Source organism: Camelina sativa, chromosome 20 (assembly GCF_030686135.1).
Source record: "Camelina sativa cultivar CO46 ecotype springtype chromosome 20, ASM3068613v1".
In the NCBI taxonomy this organism is placed as follows: Eukaryota; Viridiplantae; Streptophyta; class Magnoliopsida; order Brassicales; family Brassicaceae; genus Camelina; species Camelina sativa.
The window spans coordinates 8098886-8114586 of record NC_141899.1 but is presented as its reverse complement, the minus strand read 5'-3'; the positions used below and the strand labels follow the sequence as shown (position 1 = coordinate 8114586).

The 15701-nt window shown below is 35.2% G+C and overlaps 5 protein-coding genes across 7 annotated transcripts; 3 read left to right on the top strand and 2 right to left on the bottom strand.

The window, feature by feature from the left end:
* The first annotated feature begins 74 nt into the window (after positions 1-74).
* Positions 75-1954, top strand: LOC147918592 (uncharacterized). Its single transcript, XM_087503456.1, has 3 exons — positions 75-387; positions 909-1222; positions 1442-1954. Exons 2-3 carry the CDS (start codon positions 952-954, stop codon positions 1678-1680), a joined length of 510 nt encoding a protein of 169 aa, XP_087359582.1. The 5' UTR covers positions 75-387; positions 909-951; the 3' UTR covers positions 1681-1954.
* Positions 1955-6355: 4401 nt separating this feature from the next.
* Positions 6356-8903, top strand: LOC109124561 (uncharacterized). Its single transcript, XM_010494421.3, has 3 exons — positions 6356-6806; positions 7320-7994; positions 8088-8903. The coding sequence occupies exons 2-3, from the start codon at positions 7390-7392 to the stop codon at positions 8779-8781; spliced, it is 1299 nt and encodes a 432-aa protein (XP_010492723.1). The 5' UTR covers positions 6356-6806; positions 7320-7389; the 3' UTR covers positions 8782-8903.
* LOC147918591 (xylulose 5-phosphate/phosphate translocator, chloroplastic) lies at positions 8895-10323 on the bottom strand. Its single transcript, XM_087503452.1, has one exon. The coding sequence runs from the start codon at positions 10321-10323 to the stop codon at positions 9061-9063; it is 1263 nt and encodes a 420-aa protein (XP_087359578.1). The 3' UTR covers positions 8895-9060.
* Positions 10324-10553: 230 nt separating this feature from the next.
* Positions 10554-13674, top strand: LOC104770071 (AUGMIN subunit 7). 3 transcript variants are annotated; one of them, XR_015592117.1, is made up of 9 exons: positions 10554-10894; positions 11176-11261; positions 11413-11474; positions 11562-11653; positions 11801-11926; positions 12204-12305; positions 12661-12768; positions 12962-13060; positions 13255-13674. XR_015592117.1 is itself a non-coding variant. In XM_010494420.3 (9 exons), the coding sequence occupies exons 1-9, from the start codon at positions 10761-10763 to the stop codon at positions 13444-13446; spliced, it is 990 nt and encodes a 329-aa protein (XP_010492722.1). In that variant the 5' UTR covers positions 10554-10760; the 3' UTR covers positions 13447-13674. The 3 variants fall into 3 exon arrangements, 2 of the variants coding, with proteins under 2 accessions (XP_010492722.1, XP_087359580.1); XM_010494420.3 differs by having other exon boundaries at positions 12215-12305; XM_087503454.1 differs by having other exon boundaries at positions 10674-10894; positions 11814-11926; positions 12215-12305.
* Positions 13647-15164, bottom strand: LOC147918590 (uncharacterized). The gene is made up of 5 exons (XM_087503455.1): positions 14830-15164; positions 14703-14752; positions 14281-14386; positions 14137-14195; positions 13647-13960 (listed from the first exon to the last, which is right to left on the bottom strand). The coding sequence occupies exons 1-5, from the start codon at positions 14920-14922 to the stop codon at positions 13915-13917; spliced, it is 354 nt and encodes a 117-aa protein (XP_087359581.1). The 5' UTR covers positions 14923-15164; the 3' UTR covers positions 13647-13914.
* Between the last annotated feature and the right edge of the window lie 537 nt (positions 15165-15701).

Below are 15701 nucleotides of genomic sequence, written 5' to 3'. Positions count from 1 at the left end.
TCATAATATATTTTTCATTATCTAGAACTTATTCGTATGTATTTTATTAAAAATATACTACTACTATATTATTTGGTCAAGAAAAAAAAAACAATAAAAAGGACTAATGTTGAAAAATAGAGAGAAAAATCTTACTATTAAAAAATAAAAGGAAACGCGTGGCGTGGAAACTACGGCTCGATTAGCAGCGTCTCAGGCGTTTCCTCTGCTTCCACAAAACGCGCTAGTACATTTATATATATATATATGTGAAGCCGACGTCGTGATCTTTGGAAATTTACGAAATCGAATCAAGTCTCGTTTTTTCTTTCTGGGCTATATTGCTTGAAGACCGTCGCAGTATCGAATTCGCGGGAATCAGAGAAATTTAAAAAACCCTTAAGCTTGGTACGAACACACATCTTTAATCTTTTGTTTAGATTTATAATTTCTGGAGTTTTGTGTATTGGATAGCGATAGTTTGTTTAATCTTCTGATATGGGAATCTTTCAATTCTGTCTATGTTTGTTTGAGCTTACTAAATCTGAGATTTTTATAACCCTAGAAATCAGTGCTATAAAACCCTAGAATGTTTCAAGGAAAAAATTGATCCTTTTTGTTCGTATAGAGAAGGAATTGTATCTGTGGAAACAGAGAATTCGGATTTGCATTGTTGGTGAAAGTTTCTCAATTCTTAGTCAGAAGCATCTTTTGTGAATGGATTGTTTCGATCTGTAGACTAACAAGATGACTCTTTAATCTTTATATGTCTCTTGATACCTGTTCTCTTGAGTTTTTACTACCGTTAGCCTTAAATTTGGAGTAGACACACCAACTCTCACTTTGCCCCTTAGTATTATTGATCCTCACACAGAGTTATTATCTGTTTTCTTTCATAATCTAATGTCAATGTGTTTTCTTCTTTACAGTTTTGGTTACCCTTTACTCTGAAAAATCAAAGTGTGAAAAAAGATGGGAGACGATCATCGTAATGATCACAATGACAAAGGACTCTTCCACCACTTAGCAGGATTTGCAGGCGGGCATTACCCACCTCATCATGGTCACGGTTATGGTCATCATGGTCATGGTTATGGAGCTCCTTATTCATACCCGCCGCCTCCTCCTCCTCCTTCTTATGGCTATCCACCAGTTGCTTATCCTCCACACGGTGGTTACCCTCCTGCTGGTTATCCTCCTCACGGTTATCCATCTCACGGTTATCCCCATCCATCTCACTCTGGTACTTTCAGTCTCAACTTTTCATGCTTCCTCATACAAATATCTTTACATGTTGGTGACATATAGGTTTTTGATTGTTGTTCTACGTTTGCTTATATGTTTAGTGTTATTTCGTTTTCGCCAAATGATCCTGTAACCTTTACTTCTTTTGTAAACACGTAGCAAATGGCGTTTGAAAAAAGAGTCCTTTGACTTGATGTTGATCAAATTAATGTTACAGGACATCACCACGGAGGTCTAGGAGCTATAATAGCTGGTGGAGTGGCTGCAGCAGTTGGTGCTCACCATATGTCTCACCATGGACACTATGGTCACCACCACGGTCACGGCTATGGCTACGGGCATCATGGTCACGGTAAGTTCAAACACGGCAAGTTCAAGCACGGAAAATTCGGAAAACGCTGGAAACATGGCATGTTTGGGAAGCACAAGGGCAAATTCTTCAAGAAATGGAAGTGATCTCTTTCCAAGAGATTGATCCAAACTTCAAAGACATTATCATTACATAGCAATAAATATTAACAAGTCTATAAAATTACATATGTAGTAGTTATAACGAGCCTAGCTAGAGGTTAGAAAGTTGTGATCTTTCTTTCATTCTGGGTTTTGGTTTTATGAAGCTTTTTATTTTTGTTTTAACATTGGCATGTACAGTACAAAGGTGTCTCCTTTACTGAGATCCACTTGTTTGAAACCGATCGACTCTTTAATATTGATGTGGAATCTTCAATAAGCTTCTTGCCTTTTTTTCTGGAGTTGAAGTGTAATATGATTAAGACTTGTTTAGTGAATACTTATCCACTTTTGTTTATTGGGTTTCTTGGTTTGGTTTAAGGAATATATGAACCAAAAATTTTTTTTAAAAAAAGTAACTTGGATTTTTTGTATGTAAAGAGTATTAGATGCTTTTGAGTTTGTTGCCAACCTAGGAAAATTTACAGTGGAAAGACAAAAATGCCAAAAGAGTGAGAAAAGTTTGCAAAAGACAACATTATCTCTCCAACCTGTCACTAGCTAGTCTTTTTATTTTTAATTTTATCTACTAAATTTATATATTTATCAATGGTTGATCTGTATATATGCAATGTGATATTTGACGATCCTCTAATTAATCATATGATAATTGGATGTATACGACTAATTAAAATAAAATAAAGGATTAGGCGGGCACACAAACTTTGATTTGAACTGAGTTTGTGTTTGTTTAGACTCAAGACTGGTATATATTAGTTGTTGACTGAGGTCTTAATATACACATTGTTTTTTTCACTCATATGACCACAAACAGTTTGAATATATAATTTGATGATAACAACAACATGTCTCAACGTTTTGTGTGATGCTCTGATTTGAGATTTTAGGAATAACATGTGTTATTAAATATAAAAAGTAGAACATGACAAAAGATTGGTTTAACCATAATTTTGACCTTGTTCATTTATCCGAACTTTCATGGATGCTTGACAAATATATAAATGACAAGTTCTTGATTATTAAGAATTTTGGATCTGTAGTGAATAAATAAAATCAAACTACTTTAACAAATCCGGGAGATAAGAGTAGATGAATAAAAACTATTGTATTGATAATTGATAAACTTAGCTATGAACTCTTTACGACTTTATACGATTCCAAATTCGTTCAAGAACGGTCAGTAAAAAATAAGTAATCAAGACGACCAAACGGTATTAGATAGTGAAGTCGCTAATTGATTGTCATAATCAAGTGTCCAAATATTCTGAAATGGCAAGAGGATGGATGCAATCAAACTCTCTAAAGCAAAGAAAAGAAAGTAACATTTGATGCATACAAATGCATGTATAAAAAGAGTATCATGAAAAGAATGGTTTATAGATAAAGAAGAGAAGACAAAAAAAAAAAGGAAAGATAATTGACAATTTCGTAGACAAAATAAAACTTAATATTCATGGTTTTCACGTGTTTATCATCCTATTAATCGAACTCGAAATAGATTTTGCATGATGCATTTTTGTTTTGTTTTGTTTAACCGCTCTTAGATCTTAACTATGCAAAACCTCAACAACGCTAGCGTACCGCAGTCTATTAAAGGTTTCAACAAACGCGAACCACACAATCTATACTAATATAAACTCCGTAACATCATCTCGCATATAAATGTGTGTTCTCTCATGCTTATGCTTCTTTGGTGCGCTTACTCTTCAGCAATAACCACTACTCCTCTTTTATAACATCCACAAGATAACCAACAAATATCTCTTTGAGAATGTTACATGACTAGGGAAAAAAGACATTATCAAAATTCTAACGCATTTTTCTATTTTTTTCTTAATTAGAGGATTCTTTGTACTATTTTATTCCTTTGTAGTCCACAAATCTTTACATTTTTTTATTCCTCTTTTTCAGCTTGGTTGTATCCAAGATTTCCATTTTGCTTAAACGTTCCTTTTTTCTTGAAATCCACAATTAATTTGACTCAGAACAGTTTGAAACATCATTTATCCAGAGAATCTAGACATAACCATATATATTATATAGTTCTGATGCAAAAGAGAAAGAAGGCAAAAGAAGTTCTGAGATTGATGAAGTAAATGACAGTAAGAGAGGCACATGTCGAAGATGTCAGCCTCCTCGAAAACCCATCTCTATCCCTTTCCTCCTTTGCGGCTCTTTCTTTCTTAATTTTTATAATCCAATTCTTTGATTTTTATTTCAATCATCTTGTTTAGTGAAACTTGGATGTGTTATAATTTGGTACTAATCAAATCAAATTAATATGAACACTAGATATTAGTATAAACAAACTTAGCGATTCTATCTACATTTATAGTAGGTTTATGATTTATATAGTAAACGTAGTGCAAAATATTATTATCCATTTTACAATTTTTGTGGTGCATGTAAAACAATTCACTATAAATCTGGTTTGCGATTCTAAACTGATTTAAATAAATTTACAAGTTTCGATGGCCACGCTAGTAGACTACTAGTGCATCATTTCATCAAATATTCAAATACATGTAATTTAGAAAAGATAAAAAAAAAAAAACAAATAATTGTAGGTTGCATTCTTGAAAAATCAAATAAAATAAAGTGGACAGTTGGGATATGAAGTCAGGCTTATGTGTCTGAAAGTGATTAGATTTTTTCTTTGTTTCTTATTTTTGTATGTAAATATTGAATGGAAAAAGAAAAGGAGAAACATGGCTACAGCTGTATTCACGTACCCATCCATCCATCATCTACTTATATTCTTAATTTTTTTTTTTTTTTTCCATATTCTTATAAATAATAGTAATAGATAAACTCATAAACATTGTGTTTTGGTATTAAGCTGTTTCATTTGTTATTGACTTGTAGTTTTGCATTATTAGTAGTATCTCTTTTTTTCCCTCACCAAACACTATTAACCTACCTCCTAGTTCAATAATTCGACTGCGTTGAAGTTATTGTTGATACCATAAGTGATACCCATTTATTTAATACTAGATCATTATAGTTCCTCAACATGCTTTGAGGATGGGACTAATATTTTTTTAAAGTTAAAAAAAAAAACTAGGTAGAAAATATTGAATCATGTTGAACATAGACAAGAGATCTCCTTTTCATATACAGAGAATTTAAATATCTATTTAATTTTAAACTTCAAAATAATATTTATGAAATTTCATTTACATTTATAAAACTATCTCACAAGAATTCTGTTTTTTTTTTTTTAAAAATCTAAAAATATCTATAATATAAGAACCAAAAAAAACTAATATATGATGTGATAGAATTTGAGTGGACAGTTGTTTTAAAGCATTAATTTCCATAGCATGTTTGTTAGTACACATTTAAGAAACCATATCAGTTTTAAATAGATAAAATAAACTTTACCACTTGTTTTTCTTAATAAATCATAACTACTATCATATTTTTATATTAAAATTTTATACTCCCTCCGTTTCAAAATATAAGATATTTTGGAGAAGTTTGTTGTTTCATAATATATGATGTTTTCAAATTTCATTGCAACTTTTAGATTAGTTTAGTATTTTATATTATGCAGTATTGTTTCTGATTAGTTAAACTTGTTAAAAGTAAAAATTTCTTAATTTTAGCGTGCTTTGCTTAAAACATCATATATTTTGAAACAGAGGGAGTACTAATTAGTACCAAATAAAATTATTTTTAATAATATAAACTAAAATTTGATGTATGAACTCATCATATCTAATTTTTTTTCCATAGCATGTAAAAAGTATAAAGAAATTTGTTATACTTAATCCATTTTTTATTACTCGATAAGTTTTATTACTCTATATATGAGTTCATTATACAAAATTATCGAGTATAAATTACAGGCTGGTTTTGCAGAAAATGGTCAAAATGAAACATATTATATTTTTTTTGTTTCGAACCAATGAAAAAAAAATATATATTTGATATTTGTTTGTACGTTGACGTTAAAACTAGGGCTGGGCAAAATAACCGATAACCAAATAACCGACCGAAACCGAACCGAAAAAAACCAAACCGAACCGAATCGAAATTCTTCAAATACCCGAATGGTTAGTAAAAATCTATATCCAAACTAACTGAAACCGAACCGAACCGAACCGACAATTAAATGGTTAATCGAAATATCCGAAAACCTAGAAGATATCAAATATTATATACTTAATATTATGCAAAACTATAAAATAAACTTAAAATATAAATTATTTCTAGATTCAAAACAATTAAATATTTTAAATAATCAATATATGTAAATGTTATTATTTTGAATTTACAAAGTTAAATACTATTTTGTAAAATTGAATCCATATTTTTCCCTTTTTTGTATTTTTGTTATTGTATATTTGGTTAATTTTGGTTATATTCGGTTAGTTTTGGTTATATTTGGTTTATTTGGTTAATGTTAATATAATTTATGTTAGTTATGGTTATTTATTTAAATAACTAAACCGAAACCGAACCGAAAGAAACCGAACCGAAAGAAACCGAACCGAAAGAAACCGAACCGAACCGAACCGAAATTTCAAAAATATCCAAATGGTTACTATATTACTATATCCAAAATAACCGAAACCGAATACAACCGAACCGAAACCGAATGGTTAACCGAATGCCCAGGCCTAGTTAAAACTTAAAAAGGATAAAAAGAGGAGATAAATTGTAATATATAGGAGCAAAAATAGAAACCCCTTTATTTGCGTTTATATTCTCCCCGTCAATTTCGTTCTGAAGAATATCTCCATTTTTTTTCTTCGGGTATTTACAACATTTTTTACTTACACAGCAAAAACGAGAGAGAGAGAGAGAGGGAGATAGATAGAAGAGAGAAAAGGAAGAAGAAGAAGAAGAAAAGTTTCTCTCTTTGAAAACCAAAAAAAAAAACAAAACGAATCATAATAAACTTAAATCATCTCTCTTCTTTCTATGAATTTCATGTTTCTGTTCCCTCTCTCTTGATTCTTCTCTACCATTTCATCACTCACATTTTTTTTTTATATATATAAATTCTTCTGCTTTTGGTTTTACGAGAGGATTTTGAAAGGTTCTAACTTTTTCTTGGGATCTTATCATATTGTCTTGAAAATAATGCTTATGGGTTTAAACAGGTTTGTATTATTACAACTCTAATTTGCTTTCTTTTTCTCTTTGCTCATTTGTTGTAAAATCCTAATTCCATAAAGTTTGTTGCTTTTTTTTTCTGCTTGCTATTCATTATTTTGTTAAATTTTTAGCTCATTTCACTTGGATTTGATTCTCTCTCTGCTTCTTTGTTTCTTTTTACCTTGACTTCAATTGGTTATATATATAGCTTGAGCAGCTTCTATACAGCTTTAAGGTTTGTTTAATGTAATCAAGTTTGTCCTGTGCTGTTTGTTTACTCTAAAAGTAATTTAATTTCTTAGAACTTGCTGTAGCTAGAGAGTTTACTAATGGTAGAAGTCATGTGATCGTTGTTCTTTATAGGTTAGAGCTATGTGGGAAACTAGGAAAGATATTAAATTCTCTAGCTTAGTGGTTTTGTTATACTCAAAGCAAAAAAAGAGGGAAACTTTAATTTCAGTACAAGTGTTTTAACTTTGGTTTAATCTCTTTCGTCTTTGGTGGTGTTGGTTTGTTAGGTTGACTGATCATACCACAATGGATATGCATCCTCTGTGATCCAATGGGGGAGATTTTTCTGACATTTTAATGGATCCCCAAGCTTTTATTCGCCTTTCAGTAGGCTCTCTTGCCTTGAGAATTCCAAAGATCCTCTTAAACTCTTCTTCCTCAAGAACAGATGAGAAGAAGAGCTGTTCTTCCTATTGCTCTTGCGAAATAAAACTCCGAGGTTTTCCCGTTCAGACAACATCTGTCCCTTTGATGCCTTCCCTAGATGCAGCTCCTGACCATCAGGGAGTTTCCACAAGCTTTTATCTTGAAGAATCTGATTTAAGAGCTCTTCTGACCCCTGGATGTTTCTATACTCATGCTCACTTGGAAATATCGGTTTTCACTGGTAAAAAGAGTTCGAGTTGCGGGGTTGGTGCTAAAAGACAGCACCTTGGGATATTTAAGTTGGAGGTAGGTCCTCAATGGGGAGAAGGGAAACCAATGATTCTCTTCAATGGATGGATCGGTATTGGAAAGAACAAGCGGGATGGTGGCGCTCAGCTTCATTTGAGAGTGAAGCTTGATCCTGATCCTAGATATGTTTTCCAGTTCGAGGATGTTACTACCTTGAGCCCTCAGATAGTTCAGCTTCGTGGCTCTGTCAAGCAACCTATCTTCAGTTGCAAATTTAGCCGAGACAGGTGACCTTTTTGATTTTATTCATAGTTGCACACAAATCTTGTCTTCTTTGTGCTCTCTGTTTAGTAACTGATAGTAGCTATTGGTTCTTTCAGGGTGTCACAGGTGGATCCGTTGAATGGATACTGGTCAAGTTCAGGCGATGGAACTGAGCTCGAGAGTGAGAGACGTGAGAGAAAAGGATGGAAGGTGAAGATACATGATCTCTCTGGCTCTGCAGTTGCTGCTGCATTCATAACAACTCCTTTTGTCCCATCCACTGGCTGTGATTGGGTCGCCAAGTCAAACCCGGGTGCTTGGCTTGTAGTCAGACCTGACCCATCTCGACCAAACAGCTGGCAGCCATGGGGAAAGCTCGAAGCTTGGCGGGAACGTGGGATCAGAGACTCTGTGTGTTGCAGATTCCATCTTCTATCAAACGGGCTAGAAATTGGAGATGTTTTAATGTCTGAAATTCTCATCAGCGCTGAGAAAGGCGGGGAGTTTCTAATCGACACGGATAAACAGATGCTAACGGTTGCAGCTACCCCAATCCCAAGCCCGCAGAGTAGCGGTGACTTCTCAGGTCTGGGACAATGTGTCTCTGGAGGCGGGTTTGTAATGAGCTCAAGAGTGCAAGGGGAAGGAAAAAGCAGCAAGCCTGTGGTTCAGTTGGCTATGCGGCATGTAACTTGTGTGGAAGATGCAGCTATTTTCATGGCGCTTGCTGCAGCTGTTGATCTTAGCATTTTGGCTTGTAAACCTTTCAGGAGAACAAGCCGGAGAAGGTTCCGGCATTACTCCTGGTGAAAAGAAGGCAAACTCTCTTTTGTGTTTTTTTTTAGTGTACAGTTTTTGAATTGGACTCACAAAGTCTCACTGTATTAGGCAGAAACTGGCTTAAGATTAAGAAATTTAACTCCTTCTCAGAATCAGACCAACTTCAAATTAATGAAACTAAAGTAGATCAAAGTCTTTCAAGTAACAGAAATGAAGATTCTAGTCTCATAATAAGATTAAAAACACCAAAAACATAAAACAAAACTTGGAAAAGAATAAAACAAGCTCGAGGAAGCATTGGATTTGCCCTTAGTTCTTCTTATCACCTCCCACTTCAATCTTCTTCTTCTTCGCAGTAGCCTGAGAATACAAGAAGGTACCGAAAATAGCAATGGCTGATCCAAGAGCATTGAGAGGCCTAACAGGATTCCTAAACACCAAAACCGTAGAAACAATAACCACAACTCTCTTCATTGTATTCCCTACAGAGAAAGTCAAAGGACTGATCTCATCAAGCGCCTGATACGAAGACTGGTTGTACAAATGGTAGAAGACACCAGAGAGCAAAACCCAAAAGTAGAAGGTAGAAGGTTTCCCAACAGATGCAATGGCTTTATGGTAACCAGGAACCCAATGTGATCCTTCAACGAATATAGCCACAGGGAACAAGTAAAGCAGAGAGAGTATACTGATGCAACCGTATAGATTCAATCCATCAATCTCTTTAAAGCTCTGTAAACTTCGTTTAGAGTAAATGTTACGCAACACGAAACCAACGTTACTAATCATAGCTCCTGATAAACCACCTAAGTTGAAAGAGACTTCAGTGACTGCAGCTAAAGAACAACCCATAACAATCGGAAGAATCGATAACCACACAGCTATAGGATACGAATCACCGAGCAGAGACGAGAAGATAACAGAGAACACAGGCTCAGCTGATTTGATAACATGAGTGAAAGAAACAGCGACTTTGGAGAAAGAGACACAAGCTGAGATGTGTCCAACAGTGTGAAACAATGCAGGACCAAGGAGAGCAATGATGAAAGGCTTCGAGATCTTAGGGCAAGGGTAAAGCTTAAAAGACCATAAGATTAACATCCAAATAGAACCTGCGAAGAGCTGAAACGAAGCGAGAAGCCATGGATAAGGGAAGACATTGAGTGCCTTTTTGTTGAAGATGTTGAAGACGATGTTCTGAAAATACCAAAGACCGAACACGATCCCTAACTGAAGTGTTTTGGCCTTCTTCTCTTTCTTCTCTGCTTCGCCAAGATCGGATTTTTCGTAATCCCCGTCTGGATTTGAATCCGATGAGTTAGTTGCAGCGGCGGCGGCGATGGATCTAGGTTTCCTCGAGAACCCAGATGAGTGTTCGGGGTTGGTGAGTGAAACAGAAAGCAAGGGTTTTGAATCGGCGCGAATCGGAGAAAGCCCTAATGGGTATTTGTGATTGAAGGGTTTAGGGTTGGTGAAGGGAAGAGCAGAGAGACGGGTCGGTTGTTGACGGGTCCGGGTCTTGTGGAGGAGGAGACCCGGGTTTAGGGAAGGAGATAGATTTAGTGAGATCATTGCTGCTTAAGCAACAGAGCAACTCAGTAAAGCACGAACGCAGTAGAGAGAGAGAGAGAGAGAAAAGAAAAAAAGAGATAACTTTAGGTTAGAGAGCTGGTGGTGGGTCGTCGTCGGCTCTGGACCAAACGTCAGAGATCCGTTGGGAAGTACAAATTTTTTTTTTGAAAGCTCTGTTCTTGGAGTTTGTGTCTCCCCTTCCAAAATAGAGTACAAGTACACGTTTTTTAATTATTTTTTTGTTCCAATTTTTATGTTTTTGGTTTGTTTTTTTTTTTTGACCTTTTTACACGGTGGAGAGATGAGGAAGAGGCTAATATGGTAAATTAAGCTCCTTTTTGTTTTTTTTTGAGTTTGAGAGAAAGGAAGGAGAGGGAGACTGGTGTCAGATCTCGAGATTTTGAATCGGTGTTGAAGCCGTCGGCGGAGGAGGAAAAATGGCGGCGAAGCAGATGGAAGAGATACAGAAGAAGCTAGGGCTGCTAAATTACCCTAGGGCAAATGCTCCTGCTCAGTCTCTCCTCTTCGCCGGGATGGAACGTTACGCTCTTCTCGAATGGCTTTTTTTCAAGTATTTTTTCTCTTCTCCGAATTGATTATGCGTCTGTTTCCGATCATCTTGCCTGGGAAATTTTTAAAATTTTGAAGATCAATTGAACTATAACACATTTTTGTTGGTTTGGTTTTCACAGTGGGGAAGTTGACACTCTGTTTGATCAGTGTCAAAATGTAGAATTGGGTCTGCTTGAATTGCTTGATTAACCTGAAATTTAGGTTCTTTCTTTTGTAACCACAATGGAGATTTTATACGGGGTTTTAACTTAATTGTTCTTGTTTTGGCTATTCTTGTAGGTTATTAGGTGATAAATCTCCTTTCTCACAGCAAAATCTCCAAGGAGATGCTGGAGTTCGTGATGAAGAAACTGTTCGTATTCAGTGTAAGTGTTTCTCTGATCATATAGAATATGTTTCCATTACTGCTTGAGCTCCTATAGATAGTTCCATTGGTACTTTGCTACTTCTGGAAGAGCTTGTTTGAGTGATCATTATGTATTACTTTTGATGAGTAAAGTGATTTCTCGTTTTCAGATTTGGCAGAGATCGCAAAGTTTTTGGGGATTACACCAACTGTAGATATAGAAGCCATTCAAGTAAGCTTGTTTAACGGACAATCGAATCGTCTTTTATTTTGTAAATTTTCGAACTGTCAAGATGCAATAATAGTATCATTCCTTTAGGGACATGGAACCTATGAAGATCGGATGGAAATGCTTCGAAATATTGTTGATTTAGTGGAGGCAAGCCTCTTCTCAGATAATCCAGAATGGAGGTAGATATTTCACTTGTATCTGATATCATCCGCCAGTTTTTATCATTAGAGTAGAATTTTGTAGTCTGTTGTTATCTTCCTAATTCTCGTTTACATTATAGTTTGTTTTGTTCTTTGAGCATAACAATGATTTTGCTTATTCTTCAGTATTGATGAGCAGGTTGCCAAAGATATCCAGCTTATAGATGCTATTGCAGAGAGACAGTCTCTTATATTTTCTGAGGAATGCAAACTGTTCCCTGCTGATGTGCAGATCCAGTCGATATATCCATTGTAAGAACTAGTTTCTCCTGTTATCTCCAAGTTATTGCACCTTTTGTCGTTATTTAGTGATTGTGGGTAATGGACTTTTTCAAATGAATTGTAAATGTAAGCTTAGTTTTCCTCAACATATGAAACTTAGCCACTATGCTTCCAAATCTGGTCTTAGAGTTTTCCATTTGAGATCAAGCTTTTTAAGTTATACTATTATTGTACATGCAAACCTAGGTCCTTAGATTCTTGCTTCATGTTTCAGCAGATGTAGTGACATTATGTTCCTTAATGGAAGTTTCTTTGCAGACCAGATGTTTCAGAACTGGAGACAAAACTTTCAGAACAGGCCAAGATTCTCTCTAATCTTCAACAGAAAGTCGATGACTTGGCAGCAAAGGTGTGTTGTGCTTTGAGCCTTTGACTCTGAAGTAAAGAACTCACTGGACCAATTTGCTATTTCGTCAGACTTGAAATATTTCACCTAACTTATTGCTTATCGCACGTTTACCTGTAAACTGCATATACTAATTGCTTAACATATAGCTCATATTGTCTCTTTATAAGTAGCTTTTGGTTCTGAATGTAGCCAAGATTTGAACTTCATAGTCTAACTAATTTATACGTATATGCAAACTCAATTCCTACTACTTATTGACTTGTTGATATAAGGCCTCAATCTTGTTTTTTTTTAACAGCTAGGTCCAGATTGTTTTAATTAAAATTGTCTTTTTCTCCTTCATTTCTCCTTTCAGCATGCTTACAACCCAGATGAAGAATATACTGAAGTGGAATCTCAACTAAGGGCTCGTTTAGAATCGTTTCTTGAAACTGCTAGGGCGTTCAATACAATCTACACAAAGGTATTTCTTTTTCATTTAAACCCATAATTCTCTCCGTCTATCAACCTAAATCAGCTGGAAGCAAAATGTTTAACTTAAGCGTTTTTCTTGTAGACATGAAATGTGCTATTTCTCTCTATCTTTTGATCTGACTAGCTTTTCCAGAAACTGGAAAATAAGCCGTTGTATCCTTATTATGTTTGGATTTTTTCAGGAAATTCGTCCATGGACGCATATGATGGAAGTGCCTCAGCTTCATGGTTTTGGTCCTGCTGCAAACCGTTTACTGGAAGCATATAATATGCTTTTAAAGGTACCTAATTGTCTCCTTCTATCTTAATACTTGGAAGCTTATACTATGCTTGGTTGTATCGACTACATTGAGTAGCTCTCGGCGGATGTAACTTTAGTTGATACTGTGTTCAAGAGCCGGATCAAGTCCATATCAGTAGTTATACCTGGTTCTGATATGACGATAGAATGAAATGAGTTGTGTATTGTCAACAGTTCCTAGGAAACTTGAAGAACCTAAGAGACTCACATGCAGCACTTTCCATTGGATCATCGGGGACAGTAGCTGGAGAGCCTTCTTCTGTAACCAGAATCGTATCTGAGTGTGAAGCTGCATTGACTGTTCTCAATAGAGATCTTGGAATCCTCTCTGCTTCTATTGCTCGTGAGCAAGGCGAGCGTCTATAACTGTCACGAATTGACCACACTTGAAAAGGGGCTGCGGTAATTGCATCATTCAATCCTACTCCATGAATGTATTTGTTAGAAATCATTTTAGGCGTGTGTTTTGATCTCAAGAATTGTAACTCTTTTCAGCGCTTTTTTTTGGTTTCTGTGTTGCCAAACTTATTTAACCAAATCCATCATAAAAGTCAAATTCCTCATCGTTTCTGAATGTAAGTCTTATTTTTGATATGTTACAATGGTTTCTAAGATTTGATGGTTTTACCAATCATAAACGTAAACGTCTCATAAAAACAACCCTATACGCAAAAATTAACAATTGTACCAACTAACAATCAAAGCCTTATATGGCTTCATATGTGATAGAGCAGAATACTATTGATCTCAAGCTCAAGAGCTACGCTCAGCTTCTGGCAAAGGTAAAAGAAAAAGAAAAAAAAGTCTTAATTGAGAAACTCTTCTTTGATACAATCAAAAGCTGCCTCGGACACCTTCTAGGCTTTCCCCGATTGATGACCTACAAAATAACAGATCGATTTACAGATGTTTCATATCCTTTAAGAAAACTTTGCACATCACCGAACCAATCATTCATATTGTCCTCAGCTAATGAGAAATGAGAACCAGAATGATTGTCAAGTTTCCAAAAAGTGGTAGTAAAACCAAAAAGAGAATTCTTCGCTTTAAACTTACTTGTACATACAATACTTGTACTCTTGGCTTCTAATCAAATCTTTTTCCCCTTCTTCAAGCTGCAGAACAAAACAAAGACATTGCAAACAGAATCTACAGAAAACTCTAAATGATCATAATCATCATCGTTTTATAAAGCCTCACCGGATCACTCTCATAAATGAGTTCATAGCAAACAGGAGAAAGGCATCGCAGCGCACAATTCTCTTTTGCTATTGCAGATGATTTGCATTGCCACCCCCATAACCCACTGTTTATAATTCCACAACACAAAACACACACAAAAGTGAACAAAAAAAGAGCCAAGAATTTTCTTAACTAACTCACAAGTTTAGCCAAATTGTTCTACAATGAATCACAATACAACCAAGAATCAAGCTACAAACTTTCCCATTCTATAAGGATAGTAGTAACCAAAGAATCAATCTTAGGATAATACAGAGAACAAACAAGTTTTTGCAAAGCTGATGGTGTTCCCTATCAACCTAATCACATCAGTAGAATCAAGAAAATTTTCTCAACAGAAGCATTAAAAAAAGCAATTCGTTTTATATTTCTGAACTCACCTTTCTATATCAGCATAGCATTCGTTCTTCTTCTGCCTGATCTCTACATCCTACAAAATAAATTGATTCATTCCGCAAAATCAGCAACGGAGCTTAGAGATTTGAGTCGAGCACAGAAGATACTTACGGAGATAGGACGAGGAGATTTAGCCAAAACAGATGATAAGAAACAAAAGGAGAGTATTAGAAGAAGAAGACAACGACCTCCGGAAATTTCCATGGCTTCTTCTCCGATCGCTGTGGTGGTGGTGGTGGGGCTTACTAATCCCAGCTTTCGATTTAGAGAAGAAACGGTTTTTGAGAATTCTTGAGAAAACCGAACCGGTTTATTCCGGTATTATTGTATGGGCTTATATTGGGCCTATTTATTTATTTGGCCGACCTGACCAACACAGGTTAACGTGTTCACACTTTGTGGACGAATCTAATGGGAATGATGAAATGTGGTGGACAGATCAATCACTGCATAAGAAGACAAAGTTTAATGCCGACTTAAACTCAACTACTTCCTCGATGTGAGTAATCAGATTAGATTCTAGTCTATCTTTCAACCTCAATCTTTTCTTAAATGTAATTTTATTTGTTAATAATGGAATAGTGAGAGATGACAGTAACTTTGGACTCAAGTTGAAGCATTCAGAATCTTCTTTTCTTTTTTTCCTTAACCTCATGGTTTTATAATAGTAATGGATTGAGCTCTTTGGAATTCGTCGCCACGTGAGATAACTAATAATTAGAGATTGATTATTTACGCACTTATAGGATTCCTTGCTAAGTTACCAATTCCTACTGACCTTTTTACAAAGTTATCTTCTTTACATCACTTTAATTATTTGGTGTTAATGTTCACTCGAAAAAAAGATGTACAACATTTCAAATGCTCTAAAAACATACAAGGATATATCACTCTCTTTCTTGTACTCTGATTTTTTTTTTTTTTGTTATTTTGCCATATTATTTTTTCGTCGTATCCTCTTTTTAATAAAAGAAAAGTACACA